The 25,734-nt window shown below is 37.7% G+C and overlaps 3 protein-coding genes across 3 annotated transcripts; all 3 read left to right on the forward strand.

Annotated features, from left to right (window-relative positions):
• Positions 1–100: 100 nt before the first annotated feature.
• On the forward strand, positions 101–9,497 carry sgms2a (sphingomyelin synthase 2a). The gene is made up of 7 exons (XM_062426064.1): positions 101–105; positions 701–784; positions 5,822–6,319; positions 6,715–6,832; positions 7,339–7,492; positions 8,070–8,236; positions 9,312–9,497. The coding sequence occupies exons 1-7, from the start codon at positions 101–103 to the stop codon at positions 9,495–9,497; spliced, it is 1,212 nt and encodes a 403-aa protein (XP_062282048.1).
• A 1,966-nt stretch (positions 9,498–11,463) lies between these two features.
• Positions 11,464–16,045, forward strand: LOC133996166 (cytochrome P450 2U1). The gene is made up of 5 exons (XM_062435740.1): positions 11,464–12,011; positions 12,848–13,498; positions 14,111–14,272; positions 14,902–15,069; positions 15,720–16,045. The coding sequence occupies exons 1-5, from the start codon at positions 11,585–11,587 to the stop codon at positions 15,899–15,901; spliced, it is 1,590 nt and encodes a 529-aa protein (XP_062291724.1). The 5' UTR covers positions 11,464–11,584; the 3' UTR covers positions 15,902–16,045.
• A 2,774-nt stretch (positions 16,046–18,819) lies between these two features.
• Positions 18,820–24,006, forward strand: hadh (hydroxyacyl-CoA dehydrogenase). Its single transcript, XM_062429116.1, has 8 exons — positions 18,820–18,979; positions 20,248–20,376; positions 20,463–20,620; positions 20,782–20,908; positions 22,855–22,944; positions 23,035–23,107; positions 23,430–23,546; positions 23,694–24,006. The coding sequence occupies exons 1-8, from the start codon at positions 18,863–18,865 to the stop codon at positions 23,810–23,812; spliced, it is 930 nt and encodes a 309-aa protein (XP_062285100.1). The 5' UTR covers positions 18,820–18,862; the 3' UTR covers positions 23,813–24,006.
• The last annotated feature ends 1,728 nt before the right edge of the window (positions 24,007–25,734 follow it).

Raw genomic sequence — 25,734 nt, forward strand, 5'->3', positions numbered from 1 at the left:
ACGCAGCCACGTCACCGGGGACGTGGTGACGCATTTCCTCAGAGGACGTTAACGGGGGGAAAAACAAATACTGATCTGAGGTCAGTTTTGTTTCTGTGTCATGACGTAATCAAAGTAACAGGCTACCTGACTCAACTGATCTGCAGTCAGTACTTATTATGTGCAGGATTCGTGATTGCAAGTGATTTAATTATTATAATAATTAGAAAAATATTGTATAATTGCTAGAAATATATGAAATGAAATTAGAGTGGAAATGACTCATGGCTACATAACCAAATAAAAAGACATCAAAAATGTTCTTATGATCTATTTTGTTTTGTGCTTACATTTTATATAATTGTAAAATATTATAATATATAGCTAGTATAGTGCGTGTCTCCATAATAAATGTAAAAAATAAAAATAAAAACGCCAGAATTATAAATCATAAAATACTACTATCCCTACTACTACTCGTTCAGTAGCCTATGGTTAAAGATGCGCTTATTAGATAGAGAACACCTGTTTTAAATGAGCAGAGTTAGAGGGCGATGCTTGTGCTGATTACAGGACAGTTACTCTGAATTAAAGGGGATGGCAGGGCTGGGGACTGGATACAGAGGATGGATGGATCTAAGAATATGTAGGGCTTCGGGGAGGAGCGCTCCCTCAAAAGCGAGCGGCAGCGCAGTATAATGTAGCAGTCCAGCCCGAGCAGGGCAGCGATCAAACAGGGCGCAGCATCAGGGATTCAAGGAACTGCAACTACAGGAGGAGACACTAGGAGGCCCAAGCAAGGCAGGTAGGATGCTACAAACTGTGCAACATGTGAATATGGATACATTTTATTATTATCGCTATGTGTTGTGCTGAACGCATTGATTGCGACATTGACAAGTGATCTGTAACAGGCTGCTATAGCCACACAAGATGTTATGCTCTTGATGACATTCAACTTTTATATCAGTCTTGCTTACAGATGCTGAAATACATCGTGAAGTCTAGTACATTCGCCAGTGTGTGCATTTGCATTTGTAGTGAGCTACTGGGCCCGTATATTCGTCTACATTCATGCAAAAAGTTTTCTTTATCGGTGGATGATTGGAGATTGACTGGAAGATAGCCTACGTGTTTACAGTGTGATGATGTCAGCTCCAGAAAAGGGTAGGCTATATACAGAAAATGAAAAGGCAAGTTGTCACATATAAGCTCTGAAACCTTTAAAAGCTAATCCCCCATTATTTCTGCATCATAGCCAATACACAAATTGTACATGCTTGTGATATAATTATTCCTTCCTGTCATCTCATTTTAATAATTCAGCTATCAGTTTCCAATAGTTTTCACTGAAATCAAAAGGGATTAATTACAGGACATGCAAAGACCTGTTGCCCCACCCAGTAGCTTCATATGGAACATGGTATTTAACACCATGTGGGGGGCCAATGTACTACACCGCAAAAGTAAACTTCAAAACTGGTGACAGCCACTGCCGCCCTGTAATATATGGGAAACATGGGAGACTCCCTTTCCTGAACCTTGCATTACCTTGCCAGGATCCACCCTACATGTTGTTAAGGCACCCAGAAGAGTTGGGTTGGTTCTATACAGTGGGACAATTTTAACTTGTGAAGAGGATCACTTTGCAGAAATACAACAAAATGAATCAGTTCTGTCAGGAAAGAATATGTATTTGTGTGTTTTGATGTACAGCTGTGGGCAGTGAGCTAGTTTTATACAGTGGTCATGGATTCCAGTAGAAGAAGAGAATATCATAGTGGTAAAACCATTGGTTTCAAAACATTGCCCTCTGTCATTCACATTATTGTTATGACATGTTTACTGGCAAATTACTTACTGCACTAATGTTACTGCCACTATGATGTCAACATCTACTATTAACACAAGAAATACTACTTACACTACCATCACTGCTGTTACTGCTAATCCGTTGTAAAAAGTAACATTAGTACATTTAGTCAAACACTACACGTAGGTACAGTCTTGACTTATTTTCATTTCAGACTACTTTATGCGAGTACTCCTCTGAAATACATTTTAGATGCAAACATTTCCTTTTTGCTTCACCACATTCAGCTGACAGCTGTGTATGAATACTTGTTACTTTGGTGTTAGATGAAGTGTTTACTAAGATTACATATGATGTATTGTATAAGCTGATACATTGTTTTAGATCAAACTTATTTACATTGTATAGTAATTCAAATTAGTTCCAGCAGAACCAGATGCAACAAAAAAATACTAGTTACACATTACTGTGTCAATATCAACAATCTGATAATATGATAGTAATATAACACCTACATTTCTTTGTATCTGACATACTTTTACTTTTTACACTTTGAGTACGTTTTTATATTACTATTGCTACTTTTACTTAAGTAAAGGTACTTAAATAAATTATCTGAATCCTTCTTCCACCACCATTTCTACTGATAGTACTACTAATAATCTAATAATCAAATCAAATTATAATAATAATGATAATAATCATTCCCATCTCAAAACAAAACTAAAACTGAAACATGCTGTAAGCTTGTTGCAAAACTTGCAGTTTCAGGTATTTAGAGCAAGTACAGCATATATAGTCAACTCTTGTCTGTAGAGTCAACATTTCCTAGAGGGCAGGGCCACCTCTGATGTGACTTATTTTTATCCCTCCCTTTGATGAAGACAGTCCACATGCTGCCAAGAAGAAAATGAGTAGACTGCTATAGTAGCATGTTATTATGAAGGCCCCAAAATGGAGTCAAAGCCCTGGTTCCCCTGGAGTAAAATACAGCCTTCACAGCAACTGGGTGGCTTCTCTTGAAATAGCTTGGGTGAGTAGAGGCAGCCAAGTTATCCATTACAGTCTGTGACCATGTGGAATAGGTTTTTCTGCCAGTTTTCCATCACCACCCATCCCTTTAGAGAGCTGGGTGCACTGGCTGGTGGGAAAACACTGTGTAGTGTACACTGGGGAGGAGCAGACCGGTGGAAAACTGAGGGAGACACTCTGCTGACCTCCCATGTACAGTACACATAGTACAGTCTCACAGTGAACACTGGAAAATAAACACCTCCTATTTCTTTTGTATTCAATGTCAAACTGATCTGTCACAGCATATGCAAAGGTACAAGAAAATATAGAACATAAGGACTCTTGTTGTAGGTTTTTAAAGGAAAAATTCCCCCCAAAACTGAATTAACATTGTGCTGTGTTAACAGTTTTGGACAACAACAACTATTTTCTCCATAAACTAAAACCTAGAGCAGCAAGACTTTCATTACCAGAAAAGCAACAGCATCGGAAACTGAATACAGAAACTTGTGAACAATAACTGATGTCTCTCAGAAGAAGTGTGACATTTTTACAGCACTGCAAAGGCATCTGTTTTTGGTTGTAGAGAGTATCTGACTTTGACACAAAGACCACTGGACAAATCCCACCAACAACAACTGTTTTCTATGAAGATTTCAGTAATTTTAATCAAGTAATGAACATTCATCACCTTCTTTACCCAGTGAGCAGCAGTTCGACAAAACAGTTCCAGCTCTAGCTAGTCCACCTACTAGCTTTTTATGAGCTTTCCACCAGATCACTTGACTATGCGGTTGAAAGCTCTGTTAAAGTCAGCAAACCTTGAGTCTGGATTGATTTGTCAAACTTAAAGGTATCATGTGTTTTCTTGTAAACAAACAAAAGTTGTGTTTCACTGTACATTCACTGTTATTCACCAAAACGAATTATGTTAAATCAATTTCCTGCCTCATAAAACAATAGCAAAACTTTGTTTTAAATATTTTAAATCCTGCTTTTTTTACATCTGTTTATTAGCTTGCAGTGATCTTCTCTGCCTTTGCTGGTGCAGAGCTGCATTTCTCAGTGCATCACAGCCACCTGTAAGAGTGTCAATGCAAGTGTATCACATTGCCTGCATGCAAATGTATGTAAGCACAAAACAAACAAAACGGGAACGCACCCACAAAAAACTGCTCCATTTAATAAAGTATTTTTTCAACCTTTGCCATTATCTTTATCTAACCCTATTGATATCGCTTTAATTTGTTAAAATGAAGCAATGCTTAGGGGGCAGATTGAAAAACGGGCACTGCCAATAGGGGTTCCACGTGAGAACCTGACAGACAACCTATTTTGTTCTTTAGGTTAGAGGGCTTATTGGATACTTTTAGGTACATTTTTTAGATTCAAATGAATTGTGTTAGTCAGAAAACTTCCCCGCATACCAGTTCAATCACTAATGGTGCCTTCATAGTGTTTCGTTTATCACTGTCTATAAAGCTGCATCAAAATTTGACTCTAGAAACATAAAAAACAAATTCAGAGTACCTGCTGTTCATCTTGCAGTAAGTTGCTCAAATACACAAGTTAAAAGTGAGCTGTTCAATATTAGAGAAGTGTATTGTGTGAATTCTGCTTTCATTACAAATAACAAAAGTATGTTGATAGGGATCCCAACTTGAAGTACAACTAGCAACAGAGATGTAACATCATTGCACTAACAATAGAGAGGACATGACATTGTAATTAACTTATATTGTTTGCCTGCTCTTGTTGATCTTATTTCCCGCCTTGGTCAGTATTACTATACCTTATGACTCCTTAAATTGTCATACTTAGTTGTCTGTAGCCATCCATCAGTTACATAACAGACGGTGAATCTATTGTGGCAGAAGATATTCTACAATAATCCTTTCCGAGCTGTAATAATATTTTCCCAAAAATTGATTCTGAGGAACTTGATACTTTCAGCAGCTCTCTTGTATCCAACCTCTATTTCTGTCCCATCTTTTGTCTTAATGCCATGCTTGCCTACAAGTAAACCTGCCAGTATGCATGCATCCCAGATGACAGTTATCGTAATGCATTTTAGGGCTAATAGCAATATCCTCAAATCCATTAATGGAGTTGTTAAAGGATCTAGAAGCCTAAATGTGAAAGAATGAAAATGGCCATTGCTGAAGTGCTCTCTCGTGTCGTTAACTGGAAAGAGCACAACAACAAACATTGCACTAGCTATTCTCCAACTTTATCTGTCTTCTGAGTGTCATTCATAAAATCATTGAAACAATCTCTCAACAAGCCTGTTTTGCTTTTATTTTATATAGTTGCAGCTGATTTAGCTGCTGTTTCAACATAGACAAGAAGTCATTAAAGTGCTCAGAAAAATGGAAACTCTGTAAAAATCCATGAGAAATGGGCAAACTCCATATGCAGAGATCATATTGCATGTCCAGAAGGGCATGAACTTTCAGTCTTGTTTAGTTTAGGTTAGTTTCTAGGTTAGTTGATTCTGCATTCACACAGCTCCTAACTTTTATGATGAGAATGCAAATTCCTCTGATGCATCAGATAATGAGCAGACTGTATAGCAACAGCGTGTTGAGGACAAACTCAAAAAGCCAAAGCAGTGCGGGGGGAAAGACTTAGGGAAGTCCAAAATTAGATTCTGACTGAACATCCAAACAGAAAGATGTTATAGTGGTTCCCTGGTCCAGGAAAAGGAAAATACAGCACACAACATGAACTCATAGAACCACATCTAGTCTAGCAGGCTGTTAAAAATAGATTTTTAGTCTGGACATTTCAACAAGAATGTTGCATCAATAAAAGCTCAATCTCATGTTTTGGTAATCCCTGGGATAACAAAGAGTAGAAACAAAGATAAACATCTCCTCCTTGTTTCACAATTGCAACAATTTGACATAGTTAATACAGGCAAGCAGTTCCTGTTTACTTATATGCAAACTGTGCTTGTGCTTTCTAAACCAAATAGTGTGTCAGTTACCAACCTTTTGCTTTCTCTCATGGCAGCCTTAACCCAGAGAAGCCGTGTGCCTGTGGATGGACAGTGCAGGCACCCATGGCATCACAGGAGCTTGTGGATACGAGAGACTCTGCTTCTCATAATCTGAACCCTGGAATGGAGGGTGGTGCCGTACCCAGCACCGGGAAAACCTGTCCTGTCCACACCCCAGGCGGAGAAGATGCAAAGCGGGGTTTTCGTAAAGGCATAGGGAGGCATAATGACTATGTGAAGATTTCTGTGCCAGAGTCCAAGGTCAGTCGTCTGCCCATGGAGTGGTGGAAGACCATGATTGCCTTTTTTTATGCTGGCTTTAACTTGGTCCTTACAACAGTTGTCATCACAATAGTCCATGAGAGGGTCCCACCCAAAGAAAGCAGCCCACCCCTTCCTGATAAATTTTTTGACTATATTGACAGAGTCAAGTGGGCATTTACAGTCACAGAGATCAATGGAATGGTTCTGCTGGTCATTTGGATTATCCAGTTGTTCTTCTTCAGATACAGGTAAGGCTGTTTTGCATCTACTATACAAGCTGTTTTTTTCCAGCTTAATACGGTGTCAGCAGAAAACTGTCTTTCAAAAAGAGGAAAATTGAATTTCACTGAATAAAAAGTTGTATAGGCCATAGTTTTGTTGTGTGAAATAGTTCATTGTTTTCTGGTCATATGTTGTAATTATGTCCTGCAAGTCTCTTTCCTCTGCTCAGGAAATGATCATGTAGTGTGCAGGCAGCCATCATGATGAAACTGTACTTATCTCTTCTCTACATTGGAGTTGTCCCACTGTGACTGTTCAACATGAGTAAATTAAAGTATGCATGTTCATGGTAGTATTACATAATCGGGAGACCACATTTCTGCATTCATTCCATTATGGCTCTCACATTTTCCATTTACAGGTCAATAGCGAGCAGGCGGTTCTTCTTCCTCATTGGCACTCTGTATTTGTACCGCTGTGTCACTATGTACATCACCACCCTGCCTGTACCTGGCATGCACATGACTTGTGCTCCTAAGGTGAGTAGAACGCTAAAATCAGAGCAGGCATCAGCTGTCATTGCTCAGCCGTGTACTCTTGTGCTCCCTCTGGGACTCATTTTGCACAGCCACGCAAGAGAGGCAGCTATAAAAAAGCCATTTTGACTGTATTACTGCCTCCGGACACTGACAATATTGAGGTGCATCAGTGTTTGATCGGAAACATGCACTCCTGGCAGTTGTTTGCTGGGTCGTGTTGTGCAGAAAGATCAGGGACTGGATAGTTTAGTAGTTGTTTTGTTTCCTAATAATTTTGAATGTTTTGGACACAGTATATCAAAGTGTCTACTTGTAAGAGGCGAATTATCCTCCATCATTTGAGTAGCAGTTACAAGAGCACAAAATTTGTGCCTGTCAAATCTTAGTTTTTATTCCTTCCATTCCTCTTTTAATTTTAAACTGAATCTTCATGCTCTCACAAGTTGCTAATGGTCTGGTGTTTTTCTTTATCTCCCTAATTGCATCCACTATCTGCTTTCTATCAGCTGCATGGAGACTCCCAGGCAAAAATCCAGCGAATTCTGAGGCTGATTTCAGGTGGAGGTCTGTCCATTACAAACTCCCATCTCATGTGTGGAGACTTTCTCTACAGTGGACACACTGTGATGCTCACCCTCACTTATCTGTTCATTAAGGAATGTAAGTACTCAAAGCAACACTCTTGTTTTTTTGCTTGAATGGAAAATTGATCACTTCCAATGAATAATATATGAAGGATATTGTCTGTTTCCATTCCCATCCCATACAGTTCACATCACTGTATGATACAGCTACACATGGACCTTCAATAGACTACTAGTAAACTAAATAACTGACATGTGATGCCACTATTACTGTTGTTTTTTTAACATTCAAATATTCAAAGTTTGACAAAATGTTTTATCATATATCTTGTAAAGCTGAATATGTCTGCATATATATGGACAGTTGGCCATAAAAATGCTTAAACGTTTTTCAACATGCAAAAACATGTAGCTTGGATGACATTTACAGGTAGATGTTGCAATGTTTTAGTTTCCACTTTTACAAATGAGATTTTTCGCTATATCCCTGTCTGTCTGTGTTTTACAGGAAATTCTTCTGTTCCTGTCACATTTTATTGGAATGCCAAAGACAGCATTTTTGTTAACAGTGGAAACAGGGAACAACAGACAACAAATGGATGTTTTTATAAATATTGTCAACACTCTTGTCTTTCCTTTTTGTCTCTTTCAAGATTCGCCGCGGTCATTTTGGTGGTACCATCTGATGTGTTGGCTGCTTAGTGCCGTAGGTGTGGTGTGCATCCTGGTGGCACATGAGCACTACAGTGTGGATGTGGTTGTGGCCTATTTTATCACCTCCCGGCTATTCTGGTGGTACCACACCATGGCCAACCTACAGGTGTGAAGACAGCGTATCTGTGTGTGTTTTAGAATAAAAGCGAGCAAATGAAAGCGTTAAGAGCTAAAGGCTCCACTTTCATTGAACCTTGTTACATATGAATTATGCATGACGGACTTGTATGATGCATACTCTCTATGATGAAATAAGGCTGTATTTCGTTGAGGGAGTTTAAATCAAGTGCACTCACTAAATGTTACATACCAGCACAAGACATTATTACAGTTTATGTTTAAAGCAATGGTCTATCAATTACATATGGTTATATACTTGAAGTAAGTACTTTTTTTTTTTTTGACTGTGTGGGTGTCACTTCCATGAGCCGTCACTGTGGCTTTTTAAAAATGGTGAATTACTCCCTCTACTGGTCAAAATGTGTACAAACATTTGATATGAAGTGATAAAAGGCTAAATTATCTTTTAAATAACATTAAAACATTTTTCACATGGCCCAACATCACAAATCACAAATTTGCCTCAAAGGGACTTACAATCTGTTCACCAATATACCACAAATTAGATTACAAACGAAGTTGATACAAGTAAACATATCACAAAAATGACTTCAGTTCAAATATGATGATGTTCTCCAGCTCCTCTTGTCCGTCTATTTTAGTGAAATAAAAAGGATGGTTATGTAATATTTAAGATATATGTACTGTCCCCACCATGAAAGAGAACACCACAATATTTTAAATTTGTGTACATTTTATAACGTAAAATATTATGCCATTTGTCTGTGGGAAATGTGTCTTACATTATAGCATAAATGAATAGGTGTTCTATAATGTAACTTTTATGTTACCTTTACCCCGTCATCGAAAAAAAACTTGAATAAATAAAAATGGAAAAATGACAGCTTTATCAAAGTTAGGTTTAGACATTCAGATGTTCACAGTAGTGGCACACTGTATCACATCCCCCCAAATACATTATCTTCCAGTTTCCACTGTCCAACCAGCAATTTGAGCTTCTTTCCTCATGTGGAAGGTGCTATATAGTAAAAAAAACAAAAAAACAACAACAGTATTTTATTATGATATTATGCTAATCAATGCCTTTTATTTTCATGCAGACTCTAAAATGCTCACCAAACAACTACCTCACTAACACCTGGTGGAACCCTCTGTTCAACTTCCTGGAGAGGAACGTCCAAACCGCGGTGCCATGCTCATATAGCTGGCCCATCACCTGGCCTCCTGCCTGCCTGAAGAACCCATGTAAGAAGTACTCCATGGTACAGAGCACACGAGAGGAGTGAGCGGACCCTGATCCCCGAAGCAGTGTTGTTTGATAATCCCACTGAAGTGGTATTCATTCAGTCAGTCTTGTCTATTGGAAAGATAATGGTACCAGTTGCATTGCTATGAGAAATGTCTCAGTAAAACTGTATCTACAAGGATAATCATATTGTCTCTGTGTGTTCTTTGCCACTGTAATTATTTATGAGAAGTCCTGAAAAGTTGTCATTGTTTTTGTAAATGATACTTGTGTCAGCTCCTAGTACATGTCAGACACAACTGACTTGCAGATTTGTCACACAGTATTTGACTTGATTTTGGATCTGCTTCTGTAACACTCTCATACTGTATTTGATGACGGGGTTTACCTCAAAATCAGTGCGCTCGAGTCACAAGGTGCCTTAGTGTGTTAAATGTCCGTAGGTCTACCAAAAATGCCTCTATAAGTCTTGGTGTATTTGGTTTTTTTCTATGATTTTTTATTATTATTATTATTATTATTATTAATTTTGTTTTAATTTTAGTAATCTTAAGTGAGTATCCTAGCTGTAGTCTCAACATTGTACTATTGTATTAAAATGTAACCATACTATTACTTAAGTGTGTTTTTTGCTTTAATTAAATCATCAATCAAAGTCAGCCATTATTCTATATGCCACAACACTTTTACAAAATGTTTTGGGCAATTTTACATTCAGTGGGACTAGTTCTCAACCCTACAGAATTTCTATTTCTCACAAGACACAAGAAATATATATATTTTTTCTGAAAATAAAGTCTAATCCTTATTCTTATTAATGTGAAATCATCCCCATTAAGGACAACAATGCATAGAGCTGTGCACCAGTCTGCATTTGATATGTACAATATAGCCCTGACTTTTCATTATAAACCTGACAAATCTATTGCTAAAGTTGGATTAAATATTGAACACTGTCTCTTCTGTCTTCTGTCTTAATGTGTCTATGTGTCTCATGTTTACATCAACAAATAGCCTACATACATTAAGTTTATTTTGCAGGTGAAATACATATAAAAACCTAGAAATACTAAGACAAATATCTATCTATCTATCTATCTATCTATCTATCTATCTATCTATCTATCTATCTATCTATCTATCTATCTATCTATCTATCTATCTATCTATCTATCTATCTATCTATCTATGCATTTTTAGTTTAGTTTAGTTTAGTTTAGTTTAGTTTAGTTTAGTTTAGTTTAGTTTAGTTTAGTTTAGTTTAGTTTGGTTTAGTTTAGTTTAGTTGTCGGGGATCGAAGATGCAGCTTTTGTCAATTATGCACCAAAACTGTGGAACAAACTACCATAGATATCAGGGAAGCCAGCTCACTAAATACTTTTAAGAGAAAGCTAAAAACATATCTCTTCTCTTCAGTTTTTCTATCAGTCACTACAACACTTCTTTTAATAGCTGTATTTTACTTGATTTCATATATTGTTTTTATACTATTTTTGTGCTACTTTCACAACGTACTATTTTTACTATTTTACATTTTTTACATTTTTACATTTTTATATTCCATCTTATATTCCATGAATGTGTTTATTTCTTTCCTCTTTGTTTTTGCTCTTTTTTAAACATTGCTCTGTGTTCCTTTTATGTTCCTTTTATGTGAAGCACTTGGTATATCTGATTTCTTTTGTTGTGAAGCACTGTGAGCTGCTTTTATTGTATGAAAGGTCTACACAAATAAAGTTATTATTGTTGTTGTTGTTGTTGTTATTTAGTAGTTGTTGTTGTGGTAGCGGTAGTAATAGTAGTAGTTTTTAGTTTAGTTTAGTTTAGTTTAGTGTGCCAGGATGGTGCCTGTGAGACGGTTTAAAGGGATTAAAAGCCCAAGTTCTAACTCTCAAAACCAACCAATCACAGCAGGTCCCTGCTCTATCCGCCAATAGGAAGCCAGTAACGGTACCACGTTGACTCCTTCCCTTCAATAACAAAACAGGAAGAGGGTTACCTTTATCTCTTAAACAGTTCCGTCATGTTGTATGTCATCAATGATCTCACAGGGACTTCATTAATAATCCTGTTTATGGGATAACATTGTTAGATAACTTAATTGAGTTTATTTTAACTCCGACACGATGGTTCCACTGTCATGGCCAGACAATCTGAGCAGCTTTCTACTGTCTCAAGTAAACATTGTAATTTTAATAGTATTTGTAATGGTCTATAATTTAGTTAATTTCTATCAAAATCGTCGGGACTTTGCAAATATCCCTCCCGGTCCGAGGCCGCTGCCGATAGTCGGCAACTTTGGCGGGTTTCTCATTCCGTCTTTCATCCTGAGGAGGTTTAAAGGGGAATCAGGCAATAACGTCAAAAGCCCTGTGATTGCTTTGACGGAATTAGCCAGTGTTTATGGTAATATATACAGCCTCTTTGTTGGCAGTCAGCTGGTCGTCGTGCTTAATGGCTATGAAGTGGTGAAGGATGCTCTCTCAAACCATCCCGAGGTGTTCTCCGACAGACCAGATCTTCCTGCAGTCGTCATTATGACTAAACGCAAAGGTAATGTTTACATTAAAGCACACTTTCATTCTTTTTTTTAACTTAACTTATATGCACTCACGAGCTGGTGAGCACACACATGCACAAACACAACCTGTTTCCAGTAGTGCAATAACTATAGTTATTGTCTAAACTTCAGAGAGGTGTTTATTCAACTTAATGCTGTAATGATGGGTGGACTCCTTTGAAACATCTCTCCCTAAGCTATAACCACTGCCAGATTAAAAGATAGGTTAACAGTTTTTCAAGTCTTTCTTAAAACAACAGTCAGTTTTTTTCTTGCTGTAATCATTCCTCCTGTTCGCACTGACTATTTTAAGATCCCCTCCAAATGTGTTTACAGTTTAGGTGAAGGCAGACAGTTGAACAGCACAACAGACTATCAGAACTGAACATTATAACCCTGTAAGTGTTAGGTTTAATGCAGGGCTGCTGTGGTAGATTTTTACATCAGTTTGACAGTTGTGAGAAATTTATGTTACGGTTGACTCAGAGTACACTTGTCAATATTGCTGTAACTTCTACACAGACTCTGTTTAAACACTGTTTTGTTTCGAGTTATTCATTAAACTGGTTGAGCAAAAAATGGTAGAAAAGTCTCGTTAGAACTAGGTTAGACAAAGCTGAGATGTCTCAAAGACAAAAAAAAGTATTTTTCAGAGTTCACAACCTTCAGTATCAAATGTAGGATTTAGGTAGGACTTTGTGTCAGAAAGTGTTACTGTGTTTATGTTACAGTTTGACTGTCTGAATATACCTTGACCTAAATGCTCTAAATATAGGGGTTGATGAGCTGAGGAGTAAACTTCTCTTTTTCTGGTTTAATTGAACTAAAGGAATAGTGTTTGCACCTTATGGGCCAGTGTGGAGAAAGCATCGCAAGTTCTGCCACACCACACTCCGAAACTTTGGCCTGGGGAAGTTGAGCTTGGAACCGTGCATCCTTCAAGGCCTGGCTACCATCAAAACAGAGCTGCTGCGATTGAATGAGGAGTCAGGTGGCACCGGTGTGGACCCTGCCCCACTGATCAGCATTGCAGTGTCAAATGTCATCTGCTCGCTGGCCCTGGGTCAACGTTTCCACCATGAAGACCACGAGTTCCGCACCTTGCTGGACCTAATGGCACGTGGGCTGCAGATCTGTGTGAACAGCTCTGCAGTCCTCATCAATATCTTTCCACTGCTGTACTACTTACCGTTTGGCGCCTTCAAGGAGTTACGACAAGTGGAAAGAGACATTACACTGTTTCTAAAAAAGATTATTGCAAAGCACAGGGAAAAACTTGATCGAGAAAACCCACAGGATTTTATAGACATGTACTTGATAGAGATGTTGGCCCATAAAGCTGCTGGAGTGGAGGACAAAAACTTCACAGAGGACTATCTTTTTTACATAATAGGAGAACTCTTTATCGCAGGCACTGACACCACCACCAGTACAGTTTTGTGGTTTCTGCTCTACATGGCTTTACACCCTGATGTCCAAGGTAAAGGTAGCAACAGTGCATTCAGTCCATACTTTACAAACTTAAATAATGATCTGTTTTTATCAGCCAAGCAGGATGATACTTCTGCTGAGTTTCCACGGCAGATTTCCAGTGCAGTATAAAGTGTGTAGAAATCAACTAATAATAACTAATACATACATTTTTATAATCATAATTTTTTGCAACAAGATCATACATATAGCAGTGTAGAACTTCAATAGTTATAACTGATATAAATGACGGGTGGAATTTACGTAGGAAAAATCAAACATTGACCACAGATCTTGTTTTCTGCATGAAGGGAAAGCCCTTTGAAGAAAAAAGGGGAATTGGAACTCTGCTGTATGAACACTATGTTCAAAAAATAAGAAAAATATATTTCAGTTAGATGTCTGGCTCAATAATGCGGTTGACCACTTCTCCAACAGTCTCACAACCACAATGCTTAACACATCACATGCATTCTAGAAAATGAAAATGAAATTATTTTGATTGGCTAAGTTGTGTCCTGAAGTGACACTGACTTGATTGATAACTGAGGTTATATTAGCATTGTCTATATTTGGGGGGACAATATTGAATGTTGCTTTGCCTGTACTGTTCTGATTTCAGATAAGGTCCAAGCAGAGATCGATGAAGTGGTGGGCAGAAATCAGGTCGTGTCTCTGACTCATAAAGGAAGTATGCCCTTTACTGAGGCTACTATCATGGAGGTCCAAAGACTGACTGTGGTGGTACCTCTGAGTATTCCACACATGACCTCCATGACAACAGGTAACCTTAAATAGAGCTGGAGATTGTAGCATTATTGATTTCATTCAGAATTTTTGATTTCGAGGTAACGCCATTATTAGGGGTGGATGCCGTTCCTTCCATCTCCCCTCCGAAAACCTTCCCTACAACCTCCAGAAGCACAGCCTGCAGAGAGTCTCAGTCCAGCTCTAAACTCACACCATCCTGGCAGAGGACATGGCCCTTGTTAGCTTGCTGCTCCCTAGCCACAGCACATTGGTTTACAGCCACACTCGCTGAGCCTATCTGTATATAGTAACTGGTTAGTGTGCTAATCTGTTAGCCTCTTTAGCTGGACACTGCTAACACCATGCTAGCTGGCTAACAACTACAAACAGACAGGAGCGGTGACCACGGGCGGCACATCAAATTCTGGCCTTCAGTTTAAGAGTTTAATGCAGGGTTTAAATATTTATCCACTATTGATCTGTTAACTAGCCTGTATTTATTTGAATTCCCAACACCACCGGCTCTCAAGGTACCAAAATCTGGCACTCATCTAACATGAACATGTACTCAGTAATACCAACATAATTCAGTCAGTATCCTTAAAAGTACCGAGTTCGGTACCTAACCCTAACCTTTATCATGTTTTTTTCTCCTTTTGGCAGAGTTCAGAGGTTTCACTATTCCCAAAGGAACAATTATTGTGCCCAACCTGTGGTCTGTCCATAGGGATCCCACTATGTGGGATGACCCAGACTCTTTCAACACAGCACGATTCTTGGATGACGAGGGAAAGTTACTCAGGAAGGAGTGCTTCATACCATTTGGGATTGGTATGCTATTGCTTACTCATATGAGCCAAATGTTTGAAACACTGATGTATAAATAAATGTTTAAAATGGGTTTTATCATTTTAAGTTTGTTTTAAATCTATACTCAGTCCAAATTAACACTGAAATAGGTTTTTCTTGCGATAATCATTTCTCCTGTTCATATTGGTTATTTATAGACGCCCTAATAATGCACTTACAATGTAAGTGATGGGAAACATAATCCACAAGCCTCCTCCTATTTAAAAATTCACTTGAAAGTTTTTATTAAGATAATCTGAAGCTTCAACCAGAAACAATGTGTCAAGTCACGTAGATCTTTCAGCATTACAGTCATTTTAACTAAAAAGACTATAAATGTGGTAGCTATACACTGGATATGACAAAATCAGACTGCCAGTGTCTCATAAAAGCTTCAGATGTACCTTAAATTGCAATTTTTCACAAAATGACTGTGTGGACACACTGTGGATTTTGGGCCCCCATGGGAAACATTGAAAGCACAGAGGATATTCTAATGTTTAGTGTGAACAGGAGGAATGATTACAGCGAGGAAAACCTTATTCGGTGTTCACATGGGCACCTGACTGTTGTTTTAAGACAAATTGTGAAGCTGTCCTTTGATGTACTGATTTCTCCCGTGTATCCCTTAGGTCGCAGAGTGTGCATGGGGGAACAGCTGGCAAAGATGGAGCTGTTCCTGACAGTTACCAGCTTACTGCAGGCCTTCAAATTCAGTCTTCCAGAGGGAGTGCCACCTCCTTCCCTGCACGGACGCTTTGGCCTGACACTTGCACCCTGCCCATACACTGTGTGTGTGAGCCCTCGTGGTTGAAACAGTGGAAACTTGGTTTAAGCAGGCTGGCTGTAAACGGGGTGCTTTGTTGATATCGACCTTGCAGAAAGCCAAAGATATTGGTCAGTGTCTCCTGGAGGGACAATGTAATGTGTGCAGAATATAAAAAGTATTTTTTGATTGCAATGTGTCTCTTTTTGTCATTCTTTTCTATTAATTATTCAAGTACACTATTTTGTCCGTAAAATTTAAAAGGTAATGACAAATACCCATCAGAAATTTCTACAATCCATAGCAATTCTTGAAACAGCTTGTCTGTCTTTTAATTTAAGGTGTCAAATATACAATGATATAATCCAGAACAGCTGTAGATCTTCTCATTGATTAGGCCCTAGCATGTGGCCAGGTGGCCTGTATAGTGTAGGGAGATCCCCTCTTGATTCTTACCCATTTAGATTCCCTCTCTGCAGCCTCAGTGATGTTTTTGGCTTCTTTTTTTATTAATATTGTGGAGCCCTGTGATGCCAAGGAGCTTGAAGGCCCTGTAGAAAGACTGACCAGCAAATCCTGCAGCCCACCTCAACATGTAGATACATTTTCTTTTGAACTTCATGTTTGGATTATTGGCAACCTTTAAATAAAAAAGATTAATTAAGTATATAATTTTATAACTTATAACATATAGTTTTAGTGTTTTCAAGGTTTCCATTGTGAATCTTTGCAGCTCTGTAAAGTAAGAGATAAGACTTTTTATGAGAACTATGGGAGAAATGTTACTGACAAATTAATTGTATCTGTTTGCTGAGAAATGCTGGTGTCAGTGATTAAGAATGACAATTGTGCTTTCAGCGCAAAGCCAGTGTGAAATAGAGCCACTGAAAATATACACCCATAAATATTATTTATAACCCTTTTTATACTGAAATGACAAACTGATCCCAAAGTGTCATTACAAAGGAAAAAAATATATACAGCACCAGTCAAACGTTTGGAAACACCTACTTAATTAAAGGTTTGTCTTTCTTTCTTTCTTTCTTTACTATTTTTTTTACTTTTTTTTATTTTTTTTGTAGAACAATACTGAAGACATCAAAATCATTGATCACTGTAGTATTCCATATTATGGCAAGAACTGCTCATTAAGTAAAGACAAATGACAGTACATCATTATTGTAAGACATGAAGGTCAGTCAGTCTGGAAAGTCACAAGAACTTTGTCAGTTTCCTCAAGTGCATCCACAAAAACCATCAAATGCTATGATGAGACTGGCTCTCATGTGGACCGCCCCATGAAAGGAAAACCAAGAGTTACCTCGGCTGAAGAGGATAAGTTCATTAGTATTACCAGCCTCAGAAATTGCCAATTAACGGCACTTCAGATTTGAGCCCACATAAATGCTTCCTAGAGTTCAACAAGTAGCAGACACATCTCAACATCAATTGTTTCAGTGGAGACTGTGTGAATCAGGCATTACTGGTCTAATTGCTGCAAAGAAACCACAACTGAAAGAGACCAGTAAGAAGGAGAATATTGATTTGGTTAAGAAATCCAAGGAATGTACATTAGACCAGTGGAAATCTACTTTGAGAGTTTTGGTTCCAGCTGTGTCTTTGTGATATGCGGAGGAGATGAGCGGATGTGCATGTGTGGTTCCCACTGTGATGGTGTGGGGTTGCTTTGCTGGTGACACTGTTTGCGATTTATTCCAAATTCAGCTCACATTTAACAGCATGGCTACCGCAGCATTCCACAGCTACACACCATCCCATCTGGTTTGTGCTTAGTTGGACCATCATTTGTTTTTCAACAGGACAATGACCCAAAACACACCTCTAGGTCATGTTAAGGATATTAGACCAAGTAGAGTGGGAGTGCTGTATCCACATTGAGCTTGGCATGTGTTGGACCAACCCTTTCTTTATGACTGCTGTAAAAGCTTTCCAGGTAACTAATTTATGAAACTGGTTGAGAGAATGCCAAGAGTGAGCAAAGCTGTCATCAAAGCAAATGTGGCTACTATGAGGAATCTAAAATTTAAAAACCATTTTGGTTTGTTTTTTTATACAATTCTATTTGTGTTGTTGTATTATGTTGATGTCTATTCTGCTACAAATAGTAAAACAAGAAAAAAGAAAAAAGGAAGAGCCATGAATGAGTAGGTGTGTCCAAACTTTACACGGGTACAGTGGGGGCCGAGGTTTTCATTGAACAGCATTAAGCACTACTGTTACATGACACATACAGTGCAGTGTAGCTACAATCAGACTGTTGGTAGTGAACTCTGTAATCCAGTCAGTAAAAATATATCAATGCTGGAAAACACACTGACTACAATCTGGGACTTTCTGGACCTACCAAACATTCATAGTAAAATGTGCATTTGAGGAACTTTTTTTTTGGTGCTGATTTTTAACCTTTTTTGTTTGTGCTTGTTGATACTTTATCTCCAACTTCACTATGGGGGAGGGGACAGGTTATACCTGTACCAGCACTCCGACCTACCCATGCCTCCCTTACATGCTGTGGTTCATGCTTGTTCTGAACAGAACAAGAACAAGATTTTTTTTTTATTTATTTTTTTTAAACTTTTACTTAAGTCATATTTTAAAGTAGAACTTTCACTTGTATGGACTGAGGTTTTTTCTTATTTTTTTAAATTATCATTATTATTACATGTTTGTGTTGCTGCTGCTGAATATGTAATGCCAAACAATGAGATTACCGTAAATTTCTGATCTATTGCGCACTCCAAACATAGTGGTTTGCTGGTTTGTCCACACTGGTTTAATCGTGGTGAATATTTGATTAATATTTAAAATATTCTCCAGGAGAAACCAGCCCCCGGGAGCTTTTTAATACTTCACATTTGAGGTGACCTTAGTTTTTGCACATATTTTCTAACCAATCTGTGTGAAAGGTCATGAAGTGTTGGTTAGATCACGTGACCACCGACCTTCCTCTCCTGTCTGTCTGGTTGTTTCTGTTGCTGCTGTCACATCATGGCTTTCTTCACTCACCAAATCTGCAGAGGTTTCTCCTCTTCAGCTCTCAGAAACACTGTTATTAAGCATGTAATGATCATAGGAGGAGGACAGATGGGTGCAGGAATCGCACAGGTAAGTTACGGAAAGCTTTCGGGCTCTGGATAACCAAGCTAGCGATTAGCTTCATTGCAGCCAACAGCTGACATGCTGCACTTTAACTCAAAGGGCTGCAAACACATTTCATAGGTTATATCTAATCGGTAAAGACTACACAGTATTTACGACCTTGAAGTTAGCTTCAATTGAGTGGCACTTTAGAAAAAACATGAAACCCTTAACCTTTTAAATCCGTGTTAAAGACCATGTTAATCATAACAAACACCATTAGTTTTGTCAAACATTTACCTCATTTGCTCCTGAGGCTGTTTAACTGGTCATTTTGTGTAAACAGGAGAAAAGGGGATAGCCCCAAACCTAAAGATATTCAGTTGATACCTTGTTCAACGAAGAAAAATAAAGAAATTGCATTTGAGAAGCTGAAACTTGAAATTTGTTTCAGCTTTTATTTTAATTTTTGCTTAAAGAATTACTAAAACAGTGATTCAGTTATCGAAATAGTTGCTGATTAATATTCTGTCAATCGCAGCTCCAGAGAGATGAATTATTTTGTTTTATTTGAATAACTTTTAAAGTCTTGAGAAGGTACAACAGGAAGAAATAAAGCAATATTTTAAAAGCATGCTTGACAAAAATAATCACAATTTTGAAAAATGTGGCTACATAGCTCAAATGTACAGTACCCGTGAAAATACACTTTCTAGTCCCTTTGAATGAGTTTTTTTTTTTTTTTAAACTTCAGTTATCATATTTTTAGTTTTCCATACCATAAAAGCCTGTAATGTTAGTTGTCTTTAAAGGTTTACTTGTTTTGCCATCACAACACAATCGCCCATTGATCCCATAAGGAAGTTGTGTAATGAAATAGTTCAGTTGTCATTCATTAAACACACCTCTTGCACAGCTGTTTCCTTGTGGTGTGACATAAGATAAGACTTAGGAATACATCAACTTAGATGCACTGCAGGGAATTTTAGAAGATGGAAGTATCAAAACTTGCCACAAGGTGTCGCCCTCCACATTTGTCTTTGGTGCAGAATTTGAGCTGTGTCCTAATTTCATACCATGTTCCAAGTGTGTACAGCTATGATATATTAATTGTCATATACTGTTAAAATATAATATGCTTTTTAGTATCCATACTGACTTGTTTGAGTATGCTTAATTTTTTAAAAACACATTCACGCAGCAATTACATAGAAAGAGCTTCAACAAAATAACACACATATACTAGGGTTATTGCTGTATTTTCTAATTATCTTGAACTAATTTATTTCTGGAAGGTTGCTGCATCAACTGGCCACTCTGTGACACTGGTGGACACATCTGAAGACATCTTGAAGAAGTCCATCAAAGGAATTGAAGGGAGCCTTAAGAGAGTGGTCAAGAAGAAATATGCTGACAAGCCAGAGGTGAGAGACACAAAATGAACAACAAGGTTAGTGAAAGGGTGAAATGTGTGCCTTTAACAGGAGATATTCCATTTGGTTTGTGTCAGGCAGGTGAGCAGTTCATTCAGAAAGTCCTGCAGAATGTGTCATACTCGACAGATGCTGGATCTACTGTTCAGAGCACAGATCTTGTGTTGGAGGCCATTGTGGAAAATCTTAAAATCAAACAGGGTCTTTTTGGTGGACTTGACAAGCTGGCACCAGCGTAAGCACTGGCTCATTTCTCTTTCTATTTTCAGCTGTAAGATATTTGGCAGCCTTTTTAAAAAGGCAATGAAATGAAAAAGTTCAGTGTGGGACATGTGTGCTTCTGTTATTATTTGCTGTCTATATTATGTGTTACCTACCGTCTTTCTTTTTTTTTAGACACACCATCTTTGCCAGCAACACATCATCCTTGCCCATCTCCGACATTGCCAGCTCCACCACCCGACTGGACAGATTCGGTGGCCTTCACTTCTTCAATCCTGTCCCTATGATGAAGCTGGTAGAGGTAGGGCTCTGAAGAAAAAAAAAAACTTGTAAATTCCCTTGAATTTAATGTTAAATATACACTGATCAGCCAGAACATTAAAACCACTGATAGGGGATCATTGATGGCAACATAATAATAATCTTGTAACAATGGTACCTGGCAAGGGATGGGATATATTAGGCAGCAAATGAATAGTCAGCTATTGAATTGGAAGCATGACAAAGGGGCAAGTGTAAGGATTTGAACGATTTTGACAAGGGCCAAATTGTCTAGACATCTGGGTCCAAGCATCTCCAAAATGGCAGGTCTTATTGGGTGTTCCTGGTATGCCGTATACCAGTGACAGGTCATGGTCACCCAAAGCTCATTGATACATGTGGGGAGCGAAGGCTAGCTTGTCTGGTCTCATCTATGGAGACCCCACTTCGTGACTTGCAGGACTTAAAGGTTCTGCTGCTAACGTCTTGCTGCCAGATACCAGAGGACACCTTCAGAGGTCTGTTATGGTAGCAGGAGAGGGACCTACACAATATTTTGCAGCTGGTTTTAATGTTGTGGCTGATCAGTGTATATTCACCTGGTCATTTTTGTCTACTATATAAATTAAAATGTTTTGCCAGCAATAAGCATTCACTTTTCTTACAGTTACTTTTTGAACAGCTTTTGTACTTGTTGATAGATAACGTTAAACTACTTTTGTACAGTCTCCGCTACTTTGTACTAACTGTAGGCTACTAAATATATTTGATGGATACTCCAAAGTGCTTGGACAGTTATGTTATCACACTGGCTGTGCAGTCTGTTAACAGCTAGTACGACATTTAATTTCAAAGTATATTGTTGGTGGTTGGGCCACTTTTTCTGTACACTAGCTGCTCTGCTAATCTATATGAAAAAAATTAACTTTAAGAAAGATGAATGCTTCTCGTTAGTGACTCTGCTAATCTATATGAAAAAAATTAACTTAAAGAAAGATGAATGCTTCTTGTTAGTGACACCATTTAATTTATATAACACACATATTTTGTGGTTTAAAACTTCTTTTTCTGCTCAAAATTTGACCGATTGCACTACACAAACTAGTTCTTATACATAGTTTTAGTAAATATTTACACCTCCTAGCTGCTAGGTGGAAGTGTTGTGTAAGCTAGCAAAATGAACCAACCAACAAAGCTAACATTAGCAACTGCTAACTCCATCACAGCCTATCAACACTCCATTTTTCATTTCACGCAGTAGTGCACTGAAAACTACAAACAACTAGGCGTGGACAAAATAATTTGTCATTAACTCAGGGTTAGGGTCTGGAGTGAATGTTATCTGTTTGTGTCTGTTTGTATACCTCTATGTTGTGCTGTGGTTATCTGTATATTTCTGTGTATGTACAGGCTGTGAAAACAAATTTCCTGCATGACAGTAAAGACTATATCTATCTTATATCTGACCTGTTTAAATCACTTTAAATGTCACAGAAAGAAAACATACTACCTCAAATAATGCCAATAACATCAGTTGGACTAAATTATCAAGTAACAACGATTAGCTCAGCTAACATAATCAGATTTTTCCCTCTTACTGTGAACTGCGTGAATACTACTAGTTTTAAAACACATATTACTCTAGGTATGCAGATACACAGTAAAACAAATTAATACCTACAAAGGATTAACAATAAGGTTAATTTGATCTTTTGGCACTTAAAGCATTATATCTTTAGTTATATTATTATAATATTATTATTAGTTAAGTTACAGTTTGTGATGCTACAGTGACAGATGTTTCCTAGCAAAAGAGTTCAGACATTTTGAATGGTGCAAATGAGTTTGAAACTGGTTGGTAGTTGCTAAGAACTTAAGAAAGACTTTAAAGATAAACTTACTGATGGTTTTGCAAATAGCTGGTGCAACATAGTCTTGTATAATACCAGGAATATGTTGTAAACTAGAAGTATTCATCTTCCACAGGTTATTGGAACCTCAGCAACAAGCCAAGAGACTTTTGATTCCCTCCTGAACTTCAGCAAAGCACTGGGAAAAACACCAGTGTCCTGCAAGGTTAGATTTTTTTTGTCTGATGTTATGTTATAGCTGCAGTCTCTAACAAAGTACAGCTCACTCAGCAGTATCCAACTTTCTTTTATTCAGGATACACCTGGATTCATTGTAAACCGCTTACTTGTTCCTTACATGATGGAGGCCATCCGCTTGCATGAGAGAGGTATGTATACAGGCATGACCACGAGAGGTGACAGTGACTTTACTCAAGTTGCTATGTTTTTCTTATTGGAATCATTGATCATTAAAAAACGTGTCTTGCACTACTACTATTTGGGATTTAAATTGGGAATATACAACTGTAAAAGAGTGACATTTTGGGGAGGACTGAAAAGGAGATATGCAGGATTGTCTTCGGTGTCACATACCCCTTTTTGACCAAGGCACTTCGATGGGCCGGTTCATAGCCAGTGCCTAATCTCAAACCGGTTCTTCCTGTTTCAACAGCCATAGTTACCTTTTAGTTTTTCTGTTTTCTTCCTCAGGTCATGGATCCAAAGAAGATATTGATATCGCCATGAAACTTGGTGCTGGTTACCCCATGGGACCTTTTGAGCTCCTGGACTATGTAGGACTAGATACAGCAAAGTTCATTATGGATGGTGAGTAAAACTATGTTATACTACTTTAATTTTAAGTGAAGCTGTAACATGGAAAAACTAAGATAAAACAGTTTTTTTTGGTTTGTTTTTTTTAAATTAATCCTCATTTTGAGGCGTTAAGTCCTTTCTTTTGTTGCATATCATTAGGTTGGAGTGCGATGGACCCTGGAAACCCACTCTTTGGCCAAAGTGAATTGCTGAACAAGTTGGTGGCAGAGGGCAAATTTGGTAAAAAGACAGGAGAAGGATTCTACAAGTACAAGTAATCCAGTTTGTCAATTTGCCATATGGTTTTTGTGCATATACATGGTTAATGCATCTGGCCCCAGGATTTAACCTGTGTGCCTTCTACTTTAAAGGTCGACTTTTGTCTGTCAGTCCATTTTGTTGTGGGCATTCGCATTACCTGAATCACATCTTTTTATAAGTCAAGATTATGTGATTAAATAGATTTTTGAAATACGTGTCTGTTCTCACTTTTGTGTATGAAATTAAATGTGTGACTGCGGATATACAAAGACCAGGATCTAATAAAATGCATTCTGAATAAAAGTAGGATCGAACTTTTACATGTTTTCTTATTAATGTATTACATTTAAATCAACATTGCAATTGTACTATAGCGTTTTCTGTACATGTTAAAGGGCTTTTTAATTATATAGGGAAGAGTCTTAGTTAAAACTGTCGAATAATCATTCAGATTAAGTGTTCTGTGTGATTTTGGGCTTTATAAGAAAAAGTGACTTCAATATGTCAATGAATGAAATGGCTATGAATGCTTGGTCAGCTTCTTCCCAGGACACACTACGGAAATGTTTAGCTTTACTACGACCACTTACTTTTTCTCCAAAACATGTCGTTAACCCAATATGAACACAAGGTGGTGCTGTTACATTTGAAATAAGGATATTGAAGAAGCACAGGTCAGATTCGCCTAAATAGAATTTTCCTTTGATGTTTCCTCTTTCATCAAAAAATGTTTACTTCAAAAAATGTAATTTTTGCCTTAATTTTTACAGATGTTAAAGTCTGTTTTCTTGACAATTAATATAGAGGAGCCCAGGAGAAAAGATGGACATGACTCCTGAAATCAACTCGTTACCCAACTGAATGTTTTGTTTTTTTCATATACTCAGATGATGTAGGTTTCTCTTTTCATTATCACTGCAATAATATTCTATGAATGTAGCCCCCAGGCGTTGCATGCTTTCTGAGTTTTAATTGCTTGTCAATTTTTTAAGCTTTTTGAAGTTTCCACAAAAGACTAAAACACGCTCCATCCAATGTGTTACCCCTGCTTTTCACCACTAATAAGTGGCGCTACTGCCTATGGTTACTTGCATTATACTCTCCAAGGAAGACACACAGACTGTTACATCTGGCACTTCTAGCTCTGTTTTTTCCACCACACGAGTGATCAAGTGAGCCAATGGTGCCTTTTTATTTTTCTTTAAAAAAAACAAAAACATGTTGAAACAGTTCAAATATGAACACTTGGGAAGCAAAGTGCCACACCAAGATGACAGTGACCCAAAATATGAGAATTTAAAAAAAAAGAAAAAAGGAATTCATCAAGTAATACTAAAATAGAGCATTAAAATCAAAATATTACAGAGATGCTTGCATGGAATAAACAACATGGGTAAAGACCACACTATTAGCTACCAGAGAGAAAAGACGAAGGTCCATTGCAATAAAAGAAAGACTGCCAAGTGCTGGGGTAAATATATATATCTGCTTCATTTGTCATGTTTTAGAACAATAAAATATAGGCCTCTGAGCTATCACTCTCGCCTTTGTCCTAATGTTGCCTGCAAAAATACCAAGAAAATTGACATATCCTGACAGTTTTAAAAAGTACACATACTGAGCATTATTTTACATCTGAGCAAGACTCGAGGTCACTATTTGTTACAAATAGTTATCAAAAGAAGCCTTAAGTTTCAATTTTCTGCAAGACGCTTCAACAAGAAAAATGGCTTTCCTGTGTCCAAAGCTTATTTTTCATATATACCACTATATAAAAAAAACAATATTTAAAAAAAAAAAAAAAAAATCACTAAAATATACACCGAGAAATTAAAACAAGGATTCAAGATACAAAAAAAAAAAGCATTCAAAATAAAATTCAGTCTAAAATGAAAAGCAAATCATCATGTTGATCCTTTTTTGCACCAACTGGTCATCA

The sequence above is a fragment of the Scomber scombrus genome, chromosome 2, assembly GCF_963691925.1.
Source record: "Scomber scombrus chromosome 2, fScoSco1.1, whole genome shotgun sequence".
Taxonomy (NCBI): domain Eukaryota; kingdom Metazoa; phylum Chordata; class Actinopteri; order Scombriformes; family Scombridae; genus Scomber; species Scomber scombrus.

What these genes read in the sequence shown, in the direction of transcription:
- sgms2a (XM_062426064.1), top strand. An exon ending in AGGAGGCCCAAGCAAGGCAG is followed by an intron (nt 785 to 5,821) that starts GTAGGATGCTAC and finishes CTCTCATGGCAG; the next exon opens with CCTTAACCCAGAGAAGCCGT. An exon ending in ACATGACTTGTGCTCCTAAG is followed by an intron (nt 6,833 to 7,338) that starts GTGAGTAGAACG and finishes GCTTTCTATCAG; the next exon opens with CTGCATGGAGACTCCCAGGC.
- hadh (XM_062429116.1), top strand. Translation starts at nt 18,863, where the DNA reads ATGGCTTTCTTCACTCACCAAATCTGCAGAGGTTTCTCCTCTTCAGCT. An exon ending in AATATGCTGACAAGCCAGAG is followed by an intron (nt 20,377 to 20,462) that starts GTGAGAGACACA and finishes GGTTTGTGTCAG; the next exon opens with GCAGGTGAGCAGTTCATTCA. An exon ending in CATCCGCTTGCATGAGAGAG is followed by an intron (nt 23,108 to 23,429) that starts GTATGTATACAG and finishes TTTCTTCCTCAG; the next exon opens with GTCATGGATCCAAAGAAGAT.
- LOC133996166 (XM_062435740.1), top strand. Translation starts at nt 11,585, where the DNA reads ATGGTTCCACTGTCATGGCCAGACAATCTGAGCAGCTTTCTACTGTCT. An exon ending in CATTATGACTAAACGCAAAG is followed by an intron (nt 12,012 to 12,847) that starts GTAATGTTTACA and finishes ATTGAACTAAAG; the next exon opens with GAATAGTGTTTGCACCTTAT. An exon ending in CATGACCTCCATGACAACAG is followed by an intron (nt 14,273 to 14,901) that starts GTAACCTTAAAT and finishes TCCTTTTGGCAG; the next exon opens with AGTTCAGAGGTTTCACTATT.